General features: G+C 50.2%; 5 protein-coding genes across 6 annotated transcripts; 2 read left to right on the top strand and 3 right to left on the bottom strand.

Annotated features, from left to right (window-relative positions):
* Positions 1 to 299: 299 nt before the first annotated feature.
* On the top strand, positions 300 to 1666 carry H257_03723. 2 transcript variants are annotated; one of them, XM_009827940.1, is made up of 3 exons: positions 300 to 388; positions 451 to 568; positions 639 to 1666. In XM_009827940.1, the coding sequence occupies exons 1-3, from the start codon at positions 321 to 323 to the stop codon at positions 1500 to 1502; spliced, it is 1050 nt and encodes a 349-aa protein (XP_009826242.1). In that variant the 5' UTR covers positions 300 to 320; the 3' UTR covers positions 1503 to 1666. The 2 variants fall into 2 exon arrangements, with proteins under 2 accessions (XP_009826242.1, XP_009826241.1); XM_009827939.1 differs by having other exon boundaries at positions 451 to 1666.
* H257_03722 (hypothetical protein) lies at positions 1608 to 2360 on the bottom strand (the record flags this gene model as incomplete). The annotated part of the gene is made up of 3 exons (XM_009827938.1): positions 1608 to 1665; positions 1720 to 1949; positions 2019 to 2360. 3 exons carry the CDS (start codon positions 2358 to 2360, stop codon positions 1608 to 1610), a joined length of 630 nt encoding a protein of 209 aa, XP_009826240.1.
* Positions 2361 to 5137: 2777 nt separating this feature from the next.
* On the bottom strand, positions 5138 to 5829 carry H257_03721 (hypothetical protein). The gene has a single exon (XM_009827937.1). It carries the CDS (start codon positions 5792 to 5794, stop codon positions 5234 to 5236), a length of 561 nt encoding a protein of 186 aa, XP_009826239.1. The 5' UTR covers positions 5795 to 5829; the 3' UTR covers positions 5138 to 5233.
* Positions 5830 to 9180: 3351 nt separating this feature from the next.
* On the bottom strand, positions 9181 to 9720 carry H257_03720 (hypothetical protein; the record flags this gene model as incomplete). Its single annotated transcript, XM_009827936.1, has 1 exon — positions 9181 to 9720. One exon carries the CDS (start codon positions 9718 to 9720, stop codon positions 9181 to 9183), a length of 540 nt encoding a protein of 179 aa, XP_009826238.1.
* Positions 9721 to 11027: 1307 nt separating this feature from the next.
* Positions 11028 to 11687, top strand: H257_03719 (hypothetical protein; the record flags this gene model as incomplete). The annotated part of the gene is made up of 1 exon (XM_009827935.1): positions 11028 to 11687. The coding sequence occupies one exon, from the start codon at positions 11028 to 11030 to the stop codon at positions 11511 to 11513; it is 486 nt and encodes a 161-aa protein (XP_009826237.1). The 3' UTR covers positions 11514 to 11687.
* Positions 11688 to 12366: the final 679 nt, after the last annotated feature.

Below are 12366 nucleotides of genomic sequence, written 5' to 3'. Positions count from 1 at the left end.
ATAATGCGGTACCCAAACCAGATCCCAAGGAAGCCCGAGGATCGCAGGAACGTCCGACGGCGTCACGCACGCATGCAGGAAATGAAATTGGCAATAAAGTGATTGATTTATTTCCCTACTCAGAGTAGATTATACTACGTACTAGTAGTACTGTGCTACTAGTACTACGTAGTACTCTACTATTATTATAATACTATTAATACGTAGTAATAGTATTAATAGTATTATACACTACCATTCAATAAAGTATTACTTCAAGTGCCATATAGCCGGAAAAGGGACTTTGATGGAAACTTACACATTCCTGTGTGAAAAGTGGCATGGCGGCAGACGGCGAGCTCTTGTACAAGGGACTCCTGAATCTTCGTTATGGCATGGCCTTATCCTTGTACGGGGACACCAGAATAGTCTTCAGCTTCGCTTGCTCACGACTCTGTTGTCCATGTATAGCCAAGAGTACTATTGCGTCCTCACAGATACTGGCGTGTTTACCATCTACGCGTCCGAGGACGCGGCGATTGCGCAGCCGACAACGTTCGTACATCAAGCTCGTCTGGGAGGGACAAAGGTACACGTACATGATGCGACATTTCCTTTGCGTGTATGTATCTATGGCGATCAACCTCGCTTGGTTCCAGGAGTGGAATGGGAAGACCATGTTCTCGACGCTCGACAACTCGTTCAAGTTTGTGACAGACAAGGGCAAAGAGTACTCGGCCACGGGGCACAACCGGAACGAAGTCACGCTGTGGGTCAAGTCTATCAAAGCCATCACGGACCCCGAGAGCCATGAAGGCCAAAAGCTCGCCAAGGCCAAGCGCAAGCAAGTGCGCGAACGTGAGCGTGAACGGCAAAAGCAGGACGAGTACGAGGCCCGTGCCAAAGCCCACAGCGCGTTGCCATCCGCCAGCAGCACCACGGACGTCTCCTCACAGCCACCCATTTCGTACCTCACCGACCCCCGCCGCACTCGGCTAGACGCGCGCAATTTCCCCAAGTATCGACAGCACCTTCAAGCCGCCAAGCTTGAGACGCGGCTCACGGCCGCGTTAGACGAAACCAAGCCGTTGGAAGTGGCCAAGAAGAAGAAGAAGAAGAAGCGCCAATCCACGATGGCCGCACTGGACGACGACGACGATCTCTTTGGGGGACCGCCAGCTGCTCCGGCACCACCATCCACGTACACGCGCAAGGGTGCCGCGGCTCGCCCCGACGAACACGACGAGTTGGCGGCCAAGTTTATCAATCTCTTGTCACTGGGTTTCTCGCACAACGAGGTCAAGGCGTTCATGGCGGCGGAAGGCCATGCCGCCGACGATTTGAACGCGACGAGCCGCAAGTTACAGCGGGGGGTGGGGTCGCCGACTAAGAAGCCGCGGCGGCACACACACGGGGGCTCCGCCACACCACTGCCGGTACCTCCCCCACCTCCCATCGCGGCAGACCCTCCGAAAAAGGTGTCGTTTTTCGATAAACTAAAGCAAGGGTTTCGACGCGACTAGTGTATTTTAACAAAGCAAACAGCACAAACATATATATATATATATCGGATTGACTTTTGGAGTTGTGAAATCCACGCAGATATCATCTTGAGCAACATTCGGTGGTTAGGCTTTAGTCTTGCGCCGCCACGCAGCCCAGAGTTTGTCGGACGATAGCTTTGGCCTGACGGGTCGGGTTGGGTTATAACGATACAATATGAGTAAACCAACAACATACCGAGGTACTTTTTTCAGTTTGCGCTTGACAGCCCCATCGTCCTGCGGCTGGCTAGGCGCCTTGGTATCCAGGGCGAGAGGGTGCTGATCCGTCTTGACGGGGGAACGGCGGCCGTGAGCTGCCGCGCTGTCGATGTCCAGCGGCCGAAGCAGCTCTTCCTCAAGCTGCAGCATGGATGAATCGCTGAGCGACCGCCGTCGCCGTCCATTGCCCCACTCGTCGGTCGGCAGCTACTCACATATGAAACACAAAAATCCATCGACAAGGTGCGTGTGTGCTACTACGTAATAAGGACGTACTTCGATGGCGGCGCCACAGATCATCATTTCCAGCTGTCGCGTGATGGACTTTCGTTTTTGAGGCGTCTCTACGAGGATTACGGGCTCGTCCTCTGCCACGTCGGGCGAGTTGATTTCAAGCTCCAATTCGTGAAACAGCTTGGACATAGCAGACGTTGTCGTTGTTGTCGTCACCTCTGGTGCTCTGGGACTCGACCTGTTTCCTTGGCATTTCACTTCATCGCGTTGGTAACCAACAGGGTGCAGCTTGGTGGTGGGAATGCCTTGGAACTGCAGTAGCACGCGCTTGGTCCCGTCGCCCCCCCGCGCCAACCGCGCATGGATCGCCCCCGGCACGTCCATAAGTTGAACACACTCGTGAAACAAGTCGACAAAGGGGGACTCGAAGCCCAAGTGGGGGCTTTGCCCCACGGCCGTGTCGTTCACTAACGCCGCGAACGCCTGCGTGTCGACCACCGCCGCAAAGTACGCCAGCGACAGCCGCCGCCGCGTCCGGAGGAACGCCTCGCGGTCAAACGAGACGAACCGCTGGATGCTGTGACGCCGTGCGATCTGACCCTTCTGGGACGCCGCGAGCGCCGGCTGGAGCGTCACGAACGGCAGAATGTCGGGAAACTGCGACGCGAAGAACGTGGCGAATGCGGTGCGGATGGCATCGACCCATTCGACGTGGTCGAGGCACTGGACCGGACGGGGGACGTTGGGGGGAAGCGCCACGAGGCTGGACGCGCGCACCCGCGCGGCAAATTGCATCGCGTTATGGTACGGCAACTGGGTGGCGTTCTGAAACCGAAGCACCAACGGACGCGACTCGTGGCGGAGCAACTCACACGTGGCTTCAAATGACAAGTGCAATGTCGAGTGGTCATTGACGCTCAGGAGGTAGCTGCCGGGGGCGATGAGTCCGGAGAGCGCGGCGGGCCCGGGGAGGCCGTTTTGAAGCTGCGGGAACGCCTTGACGACCGCCGACGCGGCGCAGGACGGCGTCGTCGGGTCGTCGGCGAGACCAGTCGCCAGCAGCCACACGCGAGACGATTCGAATGTGATGCCAAGCTAGAGTTACCAAACAAGGATTACGTACGGGGATCACATACGCTGGTAGTTTGGTCATGTAGTTAGTACCGACCGGTCCATGGCCAAATGTGATTTCGACTTCGGGGGCGGTGTATGGAGGGGGGGTGGGTGTGCCCTGATCGAGCTCGAGCGAAGAAGGAGAGCAAGTGCCGCGCAAGATGGTGAGGGCGTCGGACGTCCGCGCTTTGCGGCGGAGTCGAATGCGGTTCGTGGCAGCTGCCCCAACACCAGCACACGAGTGAGATATCAACGCCCAACATATTCACGTTGATGGTTCGTAGCTGTGTGTTACCAGTGTGGGGGTTCGTGGGGGGCTGATACTGGTCGAGGACGTTCTTCACGGTGGTCACCAGCGTGGCGAGGGGCGAGAGGGGGAACTTGGGCAAGTGGTGGTCTTCGATCTGGGGCTGATCTTGACCTGTCCAATCTGGCAGCGTCGCATGGATGGGCCGTACGACCTTGTCCTTGTCCAGATGGATCACTACACACGACGCGAACGTGTCGGCGCCGATTTTGGTCGTCAAGTAGCTCGTGTGCACCCCCATAAAGAACGGCACAGGCGCCTAACAGCATCATCAACCGTATTACCTATAACTAACCATCGACTAATGACGAACCACCAACTAACTAGTACGTACTTGCAAGTAGTCGATGAGTTTCATGGGAAGCATGGGGATATACACGTGTTCCCATACGAACGGATACAACAGCGCACAGAGGGCTTCGCACACGGGGGTGAGCAGCCCATGGTGCTACGACATACATGCAGCAGGTTGGGACACTTCGTGGGGGGTGGAAATAGGGTGGGGAAGGGGGGTACTGTATTCGTACCGACGAATGGATGAGAATGCGCTGCTCGAGCAGCATGCAGTTGAGCACGAGCATGATGTTCTTCACACTCAAGTGCTGGAACAGCAGCTGAAAGCACATGTCGTCCACGTGCGGCAGCGCGCTCTTGAGCAGCGTGTGCGCGTACACAAAGTCGCGGCCAAAGTGGATGTCGAGGACGGATCCGCCGTGGGGGGCAGGGCTATTCCTCACAAAGTCATCAATCATGTTCAGCCATGGCACTGCCGCCGTCGCGTCCTACAGAAGAGATACATGGTGCGGCTACGTGAATGGAGCGATACATTTATATATATATATTTACATATTTATATATATACGGACCTCTTGGTTGTTGTCACGGGAAGGCAAGATGCAGCGGCGAAGGCTGTCGCCTCCAGTGGAGAAGTCGTCGTCGTCCTGTCGATGGTGGTGGATCCATCTGACCCACGAGAGATTAGTTAGTCATATGTAGTTAGTCATATGTAGTTAGTTGCATAACACATGGCGGGGCATACCCGAGGATTTGCTTGAACAATGAAAAGAACGGAAAATGGGAAATGAAGCAGTAGACGTGCGGCACGGCAATGCCACTGTGCCCTAAGCGATCGGTCAGGATATGGCATTGCATACGAAGCGTTCAAGATGAAGGCATCGCACTCTACCGCCGAGACAGGCGTCGTCGTCTTGGTCGTACGTGGTCAGAGCAAACCCAAACGCACGAGACCCGTCGCCCCCGGTGAGTGTGAACGAGTGGAAGGATGGCACGCGCTCGTAGGCGGCGCGGGGCCGCAGGTTGAGTTTGTCGGGGAGGCAGAACTACGTTGCGACGTCAAGGACACATGGGAGGAACGGTTGAGCGTACATATCGAACACCATCCGGGAGTGCGAAGTGATCGCGGTCGGTGGCGGGAGTCCGGTGGCGGATGGCGCGCACCGATGTATGCTCCGTGTCTGTTGAGGTATGGTGGATCGTGCACAACAGTACATTGGGTGGGTCCTACCAACGATGGACACTTCGACAAAGTAGTCGACCAATGTCGGAAAGTAGGCCATCGATCTACGAGTGCCGCCGTCTCGGAAGTACGTGCTCAACTGTGAGAAACCGATTCACATGTAACGGTCATAGAGGCGGCGTTTCAGATACATATATGCAGGCCTCGTAGACTAGAAGGATGGAAGTGTGCACACAGTAGTCGACGGCATATCGCCAAGCTGTTAAGACAATGAAATGGCATATTGGGGCGGCGAGGTTGATAGTCGAGGACCAGTCCACCTTGTTATACATATACTCGACTCTTAAATCGTGTTTCATTCTAATCGCCGCGAAGCGACGGAGGGAACATGGTGTACTGCGGCGGGCCTTCGTCTTCGTACGAGTTGGTGTACGTGAACGTTTCAATCGGCTGGGCTTCTGGCACGGCGACCACAAGGCCTTCCAAGTCCTTGGTCAGGATGATTTCAGTCGCCAAGCGGGAGTTCTTGGTCCAGTCGTCCTCGGGCACATCTTCCAAGATGCGTACTTCGCGGTCCGTGGGCAACGGAAGCTTGTCCACCCATTCGTTGGACACGACTACATGGGACAAGAACGACGCCGGGCCTTCACCGAACAAGTTCTCCGTGAACTCTGGCGTTCGAATGGCGCTGTACGCGGCGCCACCGCCGCCAAGGGTGTCGTCTTGGATGATATCAAGACCCGACAGGCGCGACGCTTCAAAGAGGGACTGGCCCACACGTCCTTGCACGACATGGCGGCTGCCTTCCCAGTCTAACAGCGTCACGGACACGATTTGGTCGCGGACGAACTGCTCCGGCACGTGCTTATGCGCATGAGAGGCGAAGCGGCGGGCTCCGATCGCAGCAACCCGAGACCACATATCTTCAGCAAACTGACTGCGGCCGCCACCACTATTTGAAACCTTTGGATTGCCATAGTATTTAATTTTGAAGGTATGCCACAAGTCCTAACCAAAAAACAAATTATCCACTTTAATAAATCACCCTATTTACTGTATTTATTAATACTACTTAACGTTAGTATTATTAATAACAGTAATAGTACCAATACATTTCTTGCATTTTGAATTTCTACAAGTATACTACATAATACTTCAAGTACTATTAACCCGCTCCTAGACCCCTTGACGAATGATCAATTTTCTGTAACGTTATGCACCGTGGTGCTGTTGATGGGGTCTTGATGGAGTTGGAGGTGGCGAATTCCTACACGGCCCAGTCGAGTGTGCACGACGAGGGGAATTTCCCCCCGTGCCGTCGAAACGAGGGACATGTTGATCGCGTACAGATGCGGATGGCCATAGCCGTTTGGCCACCATAGCGTCGGAGTTATTGTACTGTTTCGTGGCTTTCAAAATCATATGTTTTTGTGATCGTTCAAATGATAAGTTCGGCAATCGACAACGAATTGATTCAATAACATAAATAATAATGAAATAAATAAGCACTTATACACAACTTAGTCAATGCCTTGATGGATGATCACTAACCACGTTCTGACTTGAAACTTCGTCACTGAACAAGAGGTCTAATAAGAAGTGTGCCTGCCTGTACATATCAACATTGACGCCGTTGTAGCCCAAAAGTAAATATTGTGGATTTCCAATTTAAGAGACATATTTTGGAGTCAATGCCGGGAAATGGAAGCAGCTCGGCACTGAGGAATGAGTTTCGACTTCTGAAAACTGATAATTGAACAGGAAACGCAGGTATTTCCAACAAGCACTGAAACATCTATTTTCATAGTATCTATCATGTCCTAATGTCCCATTTTCTAAGCAGAAACACCTCAAAAGTAGGCAACAATTTAAGAGACATATTTTAAGCTTGATTGTAGTATTGATCCATGCATATATTTTTCGTGGTTAGGGTATAATATTCTGTCAGGTACATATGCAACGTCAACAGGTTATGTATTTATAGAGCCAATTGGTTAATTGATTTATATAAAACACATGGGATCATGAAGAACATTTATTTAAAGAGGTATTTCTACACAAATTTCAAGGTGGGTGATTGGCGGAATCCGATGTCCCTTAAATTGTCCCATGTCTCTTAACAGTGGGCGGAGCTATCGAGGGGTCCTACCGGATATTATCCGGAACTGATAATGTTTTGCAATTTCTTTGTAGTTGAAATTTGTATCACTATTTACTTGTATTTATAAATAATAGCAGGTTATAAATACAACAAGTTTTTTCAACTTCCATATGGCATAGTTTTTCTTTGCTTACTGAGCGACAGTTTTGAGATAGTAAATGCGGTTTCACAGTTTATGCGTTCTGAGAGTACGATTTCAACACACTTTTCCCGGATCAATTTGGACAAGTATATCGGACGTTACAAGTCCAGGACCCCTCGATGGCTCCGCCCACTGTAAATTGGAAATCTACGTTATTGTGGATTCGGTACAAATTTCCAGACCCCGTCGAATCGAATCTCGCCATCACGAATCGACGCTATTGGCTAATCCAATTTTGAGTGGATTTGATTGGCTCTTACTGAGAGAACAAGTACATTCAACCAATCAGAACTCCAGCATGATTCAATATTGATCAGACAAACCAAGCGAATTTTGGAAGTTTATAGCGAATTCACAATACTTCAATGGCGCATCAGGGGTTCTCAAATAACGTTATCTATCTTTTACCTATTCTAAACCAGTGGGTTGATAGATTACTTATCGTTTCTGGAGGATGAAAAAGATAACTTATTTTTCCCCTTGGCGCAAGAAAATATATTATTTACAGTTATTACGCACTTGACTGTGAGAAAGAATAACTTTTCCAAATATTATTGTTAATACCGGGCAACTGTAGGTGGCCAGTTTATGGTACACACGGGACAGTTTACTGTTAGTTTAAGGAGCACTCAAATTGGCCAATGGAATTGCTTGAGTTTTAGAATAGCCAATCGAATCACTAGAACGATGAAATCACCAAAACAAAATCAGCACCAGCATATTTAAGCTGGCTACGTACGACGTAGTATTGATAGTTACCTTAAATATCTCAAAGATCATGAAATTCGTACTATTGAATCGGGACATTCGCGCAATTAACGTGTTGCAAGTACATTTCGCAAAGAAAGCATTATATTCAGGGCTATCAGTTGCTTCTTGCGCATTTGGCCAAACCAAATGGCGATCACACTAAAAATGACCAGTACAGTACTCATGACGTTCGCTGATTGGCTCAAAATTTGCACACCACAATTTCGAGGTCGAAGTGAACCACAATACACTGTAGGAGGCTGGATGCAAGGAATTTTTCGTCAAACAAGTTTCGCTGTTTCTCAGTCTAACGTTATTATGGTTACTAGATCCGAATACATTTTGAGTTTGAACTAACAGTAAGTATTGAGAATCATCCTGTCATTTGGAATAGATTATTATATGTACTATTAATAGAATGAATTTCATACTTGAAGTATTGGATTCGACCCCCCATGCCTGCAGCAGGTTCATGCGAGTCTCGTGGGAGCTACACGAGGTCACATGATGCAATGATTAGGGCTGATCGTCCGAGTATTGCATAAACCTATCAATTCAAAAGAGGTGGTCTTCTACTGCCTTCTCGCTTATGCCATCGTAGCGAACGCCAATGCAGCGCTCATTCGTGGTCATAGATGCTGGTTCAAGTCGATCTGCTGTCTGTACTAGTACGAGGTGTCACCTACACTTGGTGGACAAAATTGCTCCTGTGCTATCAGCTTGTCGAATGTAGTGCAAACTGTACTTGCAAGTGTAACTACCTCTAACGTTACAACCAAACTGGTGTGGCTGTACTTTGCGCAACATAGCATGGCGAAATCGTCGAATAACCAGGATCTGACAACACAGGTCCATCACATTTGAAGAGTTGCTATCGACGTAGGGTAGATACATGTATGACGCACATGCAGCCGACAAATTCGAAAACTCTATCACTTGTCAAGCAAGACGTGTAGGTAGGTATCCTTGGAGTAATCTACCTTTTGACATTTCCCTTTACGTGATCGTTCTCTAGCGCAGTGACTGGTAGAATAGTGACGTCCGAATCACACTCGGCAACTTGTGAGCGTAGGACTTAGGTTGGAACTTGAAACAATTCATTACTCAATTACTCATCATAGTAACTATTGCATCTGTATGCAAAACATCGTTTTTGTGCGTCACAATAGCACAGCCGGCGCAGGTTGTGTTTCTATCAAACAAACCCCGACGTGATACAACTTACGGAGATGCACCATTCGACAGTGGGCTGTCCTAGGGACCATCAACAGTGGAGCCATCGTTCGACGGTTCCTGGGGCTCTACAGGTTGGACCGGCTCCACAGGTGCGATGGGCTCCACAGGTTCAATGGGCTCCACAGGTTCAATTGGCTCCACAGGTGCGATGGGCTCCACAGGTTCAATGGGCTCCACAGGTTCGATGGGCTCCACAGGTTCAATTGGTTCCACAGGTGCGATGGGCTCCACAGGCTCGATGGGCTGCACAGGTGCGATGGGCTCTACAGGTTCAATTGGCTCCACAGGTGCGATGGGCTCCACATGTGCGATGGGCTCCACAGGTGCGATGGGCTCGACAGGTTCGACCGGCTCGGCAGCAGCGAAGCCACCACCGGGACGGGGGATGTTTTCATCGCCACCAATGATTTGACTTTGCCCTTGCGCTGGAAGCAAAGCTGCTTGTTCAGCACGCAAGTTGCGTTTGTGACTACCTGCGACCATCGCTTGGTTGTTGTCGCCGTGCAGTCCAGCGACAAGAGTGGCGCACAGTGTAGTGATGAGAACGGTCGTCTTCATGTTGTATTTGCTGGTGTGTGTGGGAGGTGCCCAATTCAAAAGTGAGTTCCTTCTGTGCTGCCTTCCGTAGAAGGTTGTGAAACTACCTCCACGAAACCGATGCTGTTCCTTCTATTTATAGCGTCATGTAGCCACAGTCTATTCATCACGATGAGCCGAAAATAGGTGGAATGTCCACGTGGCAAGCCTGCACGCTACTAGGATATGCGGAACCGTCGAACGATGGCTCCACTGTTGATGGTCCCTAGGACAGCCCACTGTCGAATGGTGCATCTCCGTAAGTTGTATCACGTCGGGGTTTGTTTGATAGAAACACAACCTGCGCCGGCTGTGCTATTGTGACGCACAAAAACGATGTTTTGCATACAGATGCAATAGTTACTATGATGAGTAATTGAGTAATGAATTGTTTCAAGTTCCAACCTAAGTCCTACGCTCACAAGTTGCCGAGTGTGATTCGGACGTCACTATTCTACCAGTCACTGCGCTAGAGGACGATCACGTAAAGGGAAATGTCAAAAGGTAGATTACTCCAAGGATACCTACCTACACGTCTTGCTTGACAAGTGATAGAGTTTTCGAATTTGTCGGCTGCATGTGCGTCATACATGTATCTACCCTACGTCGATAGCAACTCTTCAAATGTGATGGACCTGTGTTGTCAGATCCTGGTTATTCGACGATTTCGCCATGCTATGTTGCGCAAAGTACAGCCACACCGGTTTGGTTGTAACGTTAGAGGTAGGTACACTTGCAAGTACAGTTTGCACTACATTCGACAAGCTGATAGCACAGGAGCAATTTTGTCCACCAAGTGTAGGTGACACCTCGTACTAGTACAGACAGCAGATCGACTTGAACCAGCATCTATGACCACGAATGAGCGCTGCATTGGCGTTCGCTACGATGGCATAAGCGAGAAGGCAGTAGAAGACCACCTCTTTTGAATTGATAGGTTTATGCAATACTCGGACGATCAGCCCTAATCATTGCATCATGTGACCGTTCGTTAAGTCCTCGACGGTGCAAGTTGGATTAAGATGGAGCGTAGCATATTTAAAGCAATACCTTGTGGGCGAAGTTGATAGCGCGCAGTTTCGCATATCCTAGTAGCGTGCAGGCTTGCCACGTGGACATTCCACCTATTTTCGGCTCATCGTGATGAATAGACTGTGGCTACATGACGCTATAAATAGAAGGAACAGCATCGGTTTCGTGGAGGTAGTTTCACAACCTTCTACGGAAGGCAGCACAGAAGGAACTCACTTTTGAATTGGGCACCTCCCACACACACCAGCAAATACAACATGAAGACGACCGTTCTCATCACTACACTGTGCGCCACTCTTGTCGCTGGACTGCACGGCGACAACAACCAAGCGATGGTCGCAGGTAGTCACAAACGCAACTTGCGTGCTGAACAAGCAGCTTTGCTTCCAGCGCAAGGGCAAAGTCAAATCATTGGTGGCGATGAAAACATCCCCCGTCCCGGTGGTGGCTTCGCTGCTGCCGAGCCGGTCGAACCTGTCGAGCCCATCGCACCTGTGGAGCCCATCGCACATGTGGAGCCCATCGCACCTGTGGAGCCAATTGAACCTGTAGAGCCCATCGCACCTGTGCAGCCCATCGAGCCTGTGGAGCCCATCGCACCTGTGGAACCAATTGAACCTGTGGAGCCCATCGAACCTGTGGAGCCCATTGAACCTGTGGAGCCCATCGCACCTGTGGAGCCGGTCCAACCTGTAGAGCCCCAGGAACCGTCGAACGATGGCTCCACTGTTGATGGTCCCTAGGACAGCCCACTGTCGAATGGTGCATCTCCGTAAGTTGTATCACGTCGGGGTTTGTTTGATAGAAACACAACCTGCGCCGGCTGTGCTATTGTGACGCACAAAAACGATGTTTTGCATACAGATGCAATAGTTACTATGATGAGTAATTGAGTAATGAATTGTTTCAAGTTCCAACCTAAGTCCTACGCTCACAAGTTGCCGAGTGTGATTCGGACGTCACTATTCTACCAGTCACTGCGCTAGAGGACGATCACGTAAAGGGAAATGTCAAAAGGTAGATTACTCCAAGGATACCTACCTACACGTCTTGCTTGACAAGTGATAGAGTTTTCGAATTTGTCGGCTGCATGTGCGTCATACATGTATCTACCCTACGTCGATAGCAACTCTTCAAATGTGATGGACCTGTGTTGTCAGATCCTGGTTATTCGACGATTTCGCCATGCTATGTTGCGCAAAGTACAGCCACACCAGTTTGGTTGTAACGTTAGAGGTAGTTACACTTGCAAGTACAGTTTGCACTACATTCGACAAGCTGATAGCACAGGAGCAATTTTGTCCACCAAGTGTAGGTGACACCTCGTACTAGTACAGACAGCAGATCGACTTGAACCAGCATCTATGACCACGAATGAGCGCTGCATTGGCGTTCGCTACGATGGCATAAGCGAGAAGGCAGTAGAAGACCACCTCTTTTGAATTGATAGGTTTATGCAATACTCGGACGATCAGCCCTAATCATTGCATCATGTGACCTCGTGTAGCTCCCACGAGACTCGCATGAACCTGCTGCAGGCATGGGGGGTCGAATCCAATACTTCAAGTATGAAATTCATTCTATTAATAGTACATA

Source organism: Aphanomyces astaci (genome assembly GCF_000520075.1).
Source record: "Aphanomyces astaci strain APO3 unplaced genomic scaffold supercont1.6, whole genome shotgun sequence".
NCBI lineage: Eukaryota > Oomycota > Saprolegniomycetes > Saprolegniales > Verrucalvaceae > Aphanomyces > Aphanomyces astaci.
The sequence above is the reverse complement of the archived record's forward strand: the minus strand, read 5'-3'. Positions and strand labels throughout refer to the sequence as shown.

Coding starts and splice junctions, on each gene's coding strand:
- H257_03721 (XM_009827937.1), bottom strand. CDS start 5,794: ATGTGGTCTCGGGTTGCTGCGATCGGAGCCCGCCGCTTCGCCTCTCAT.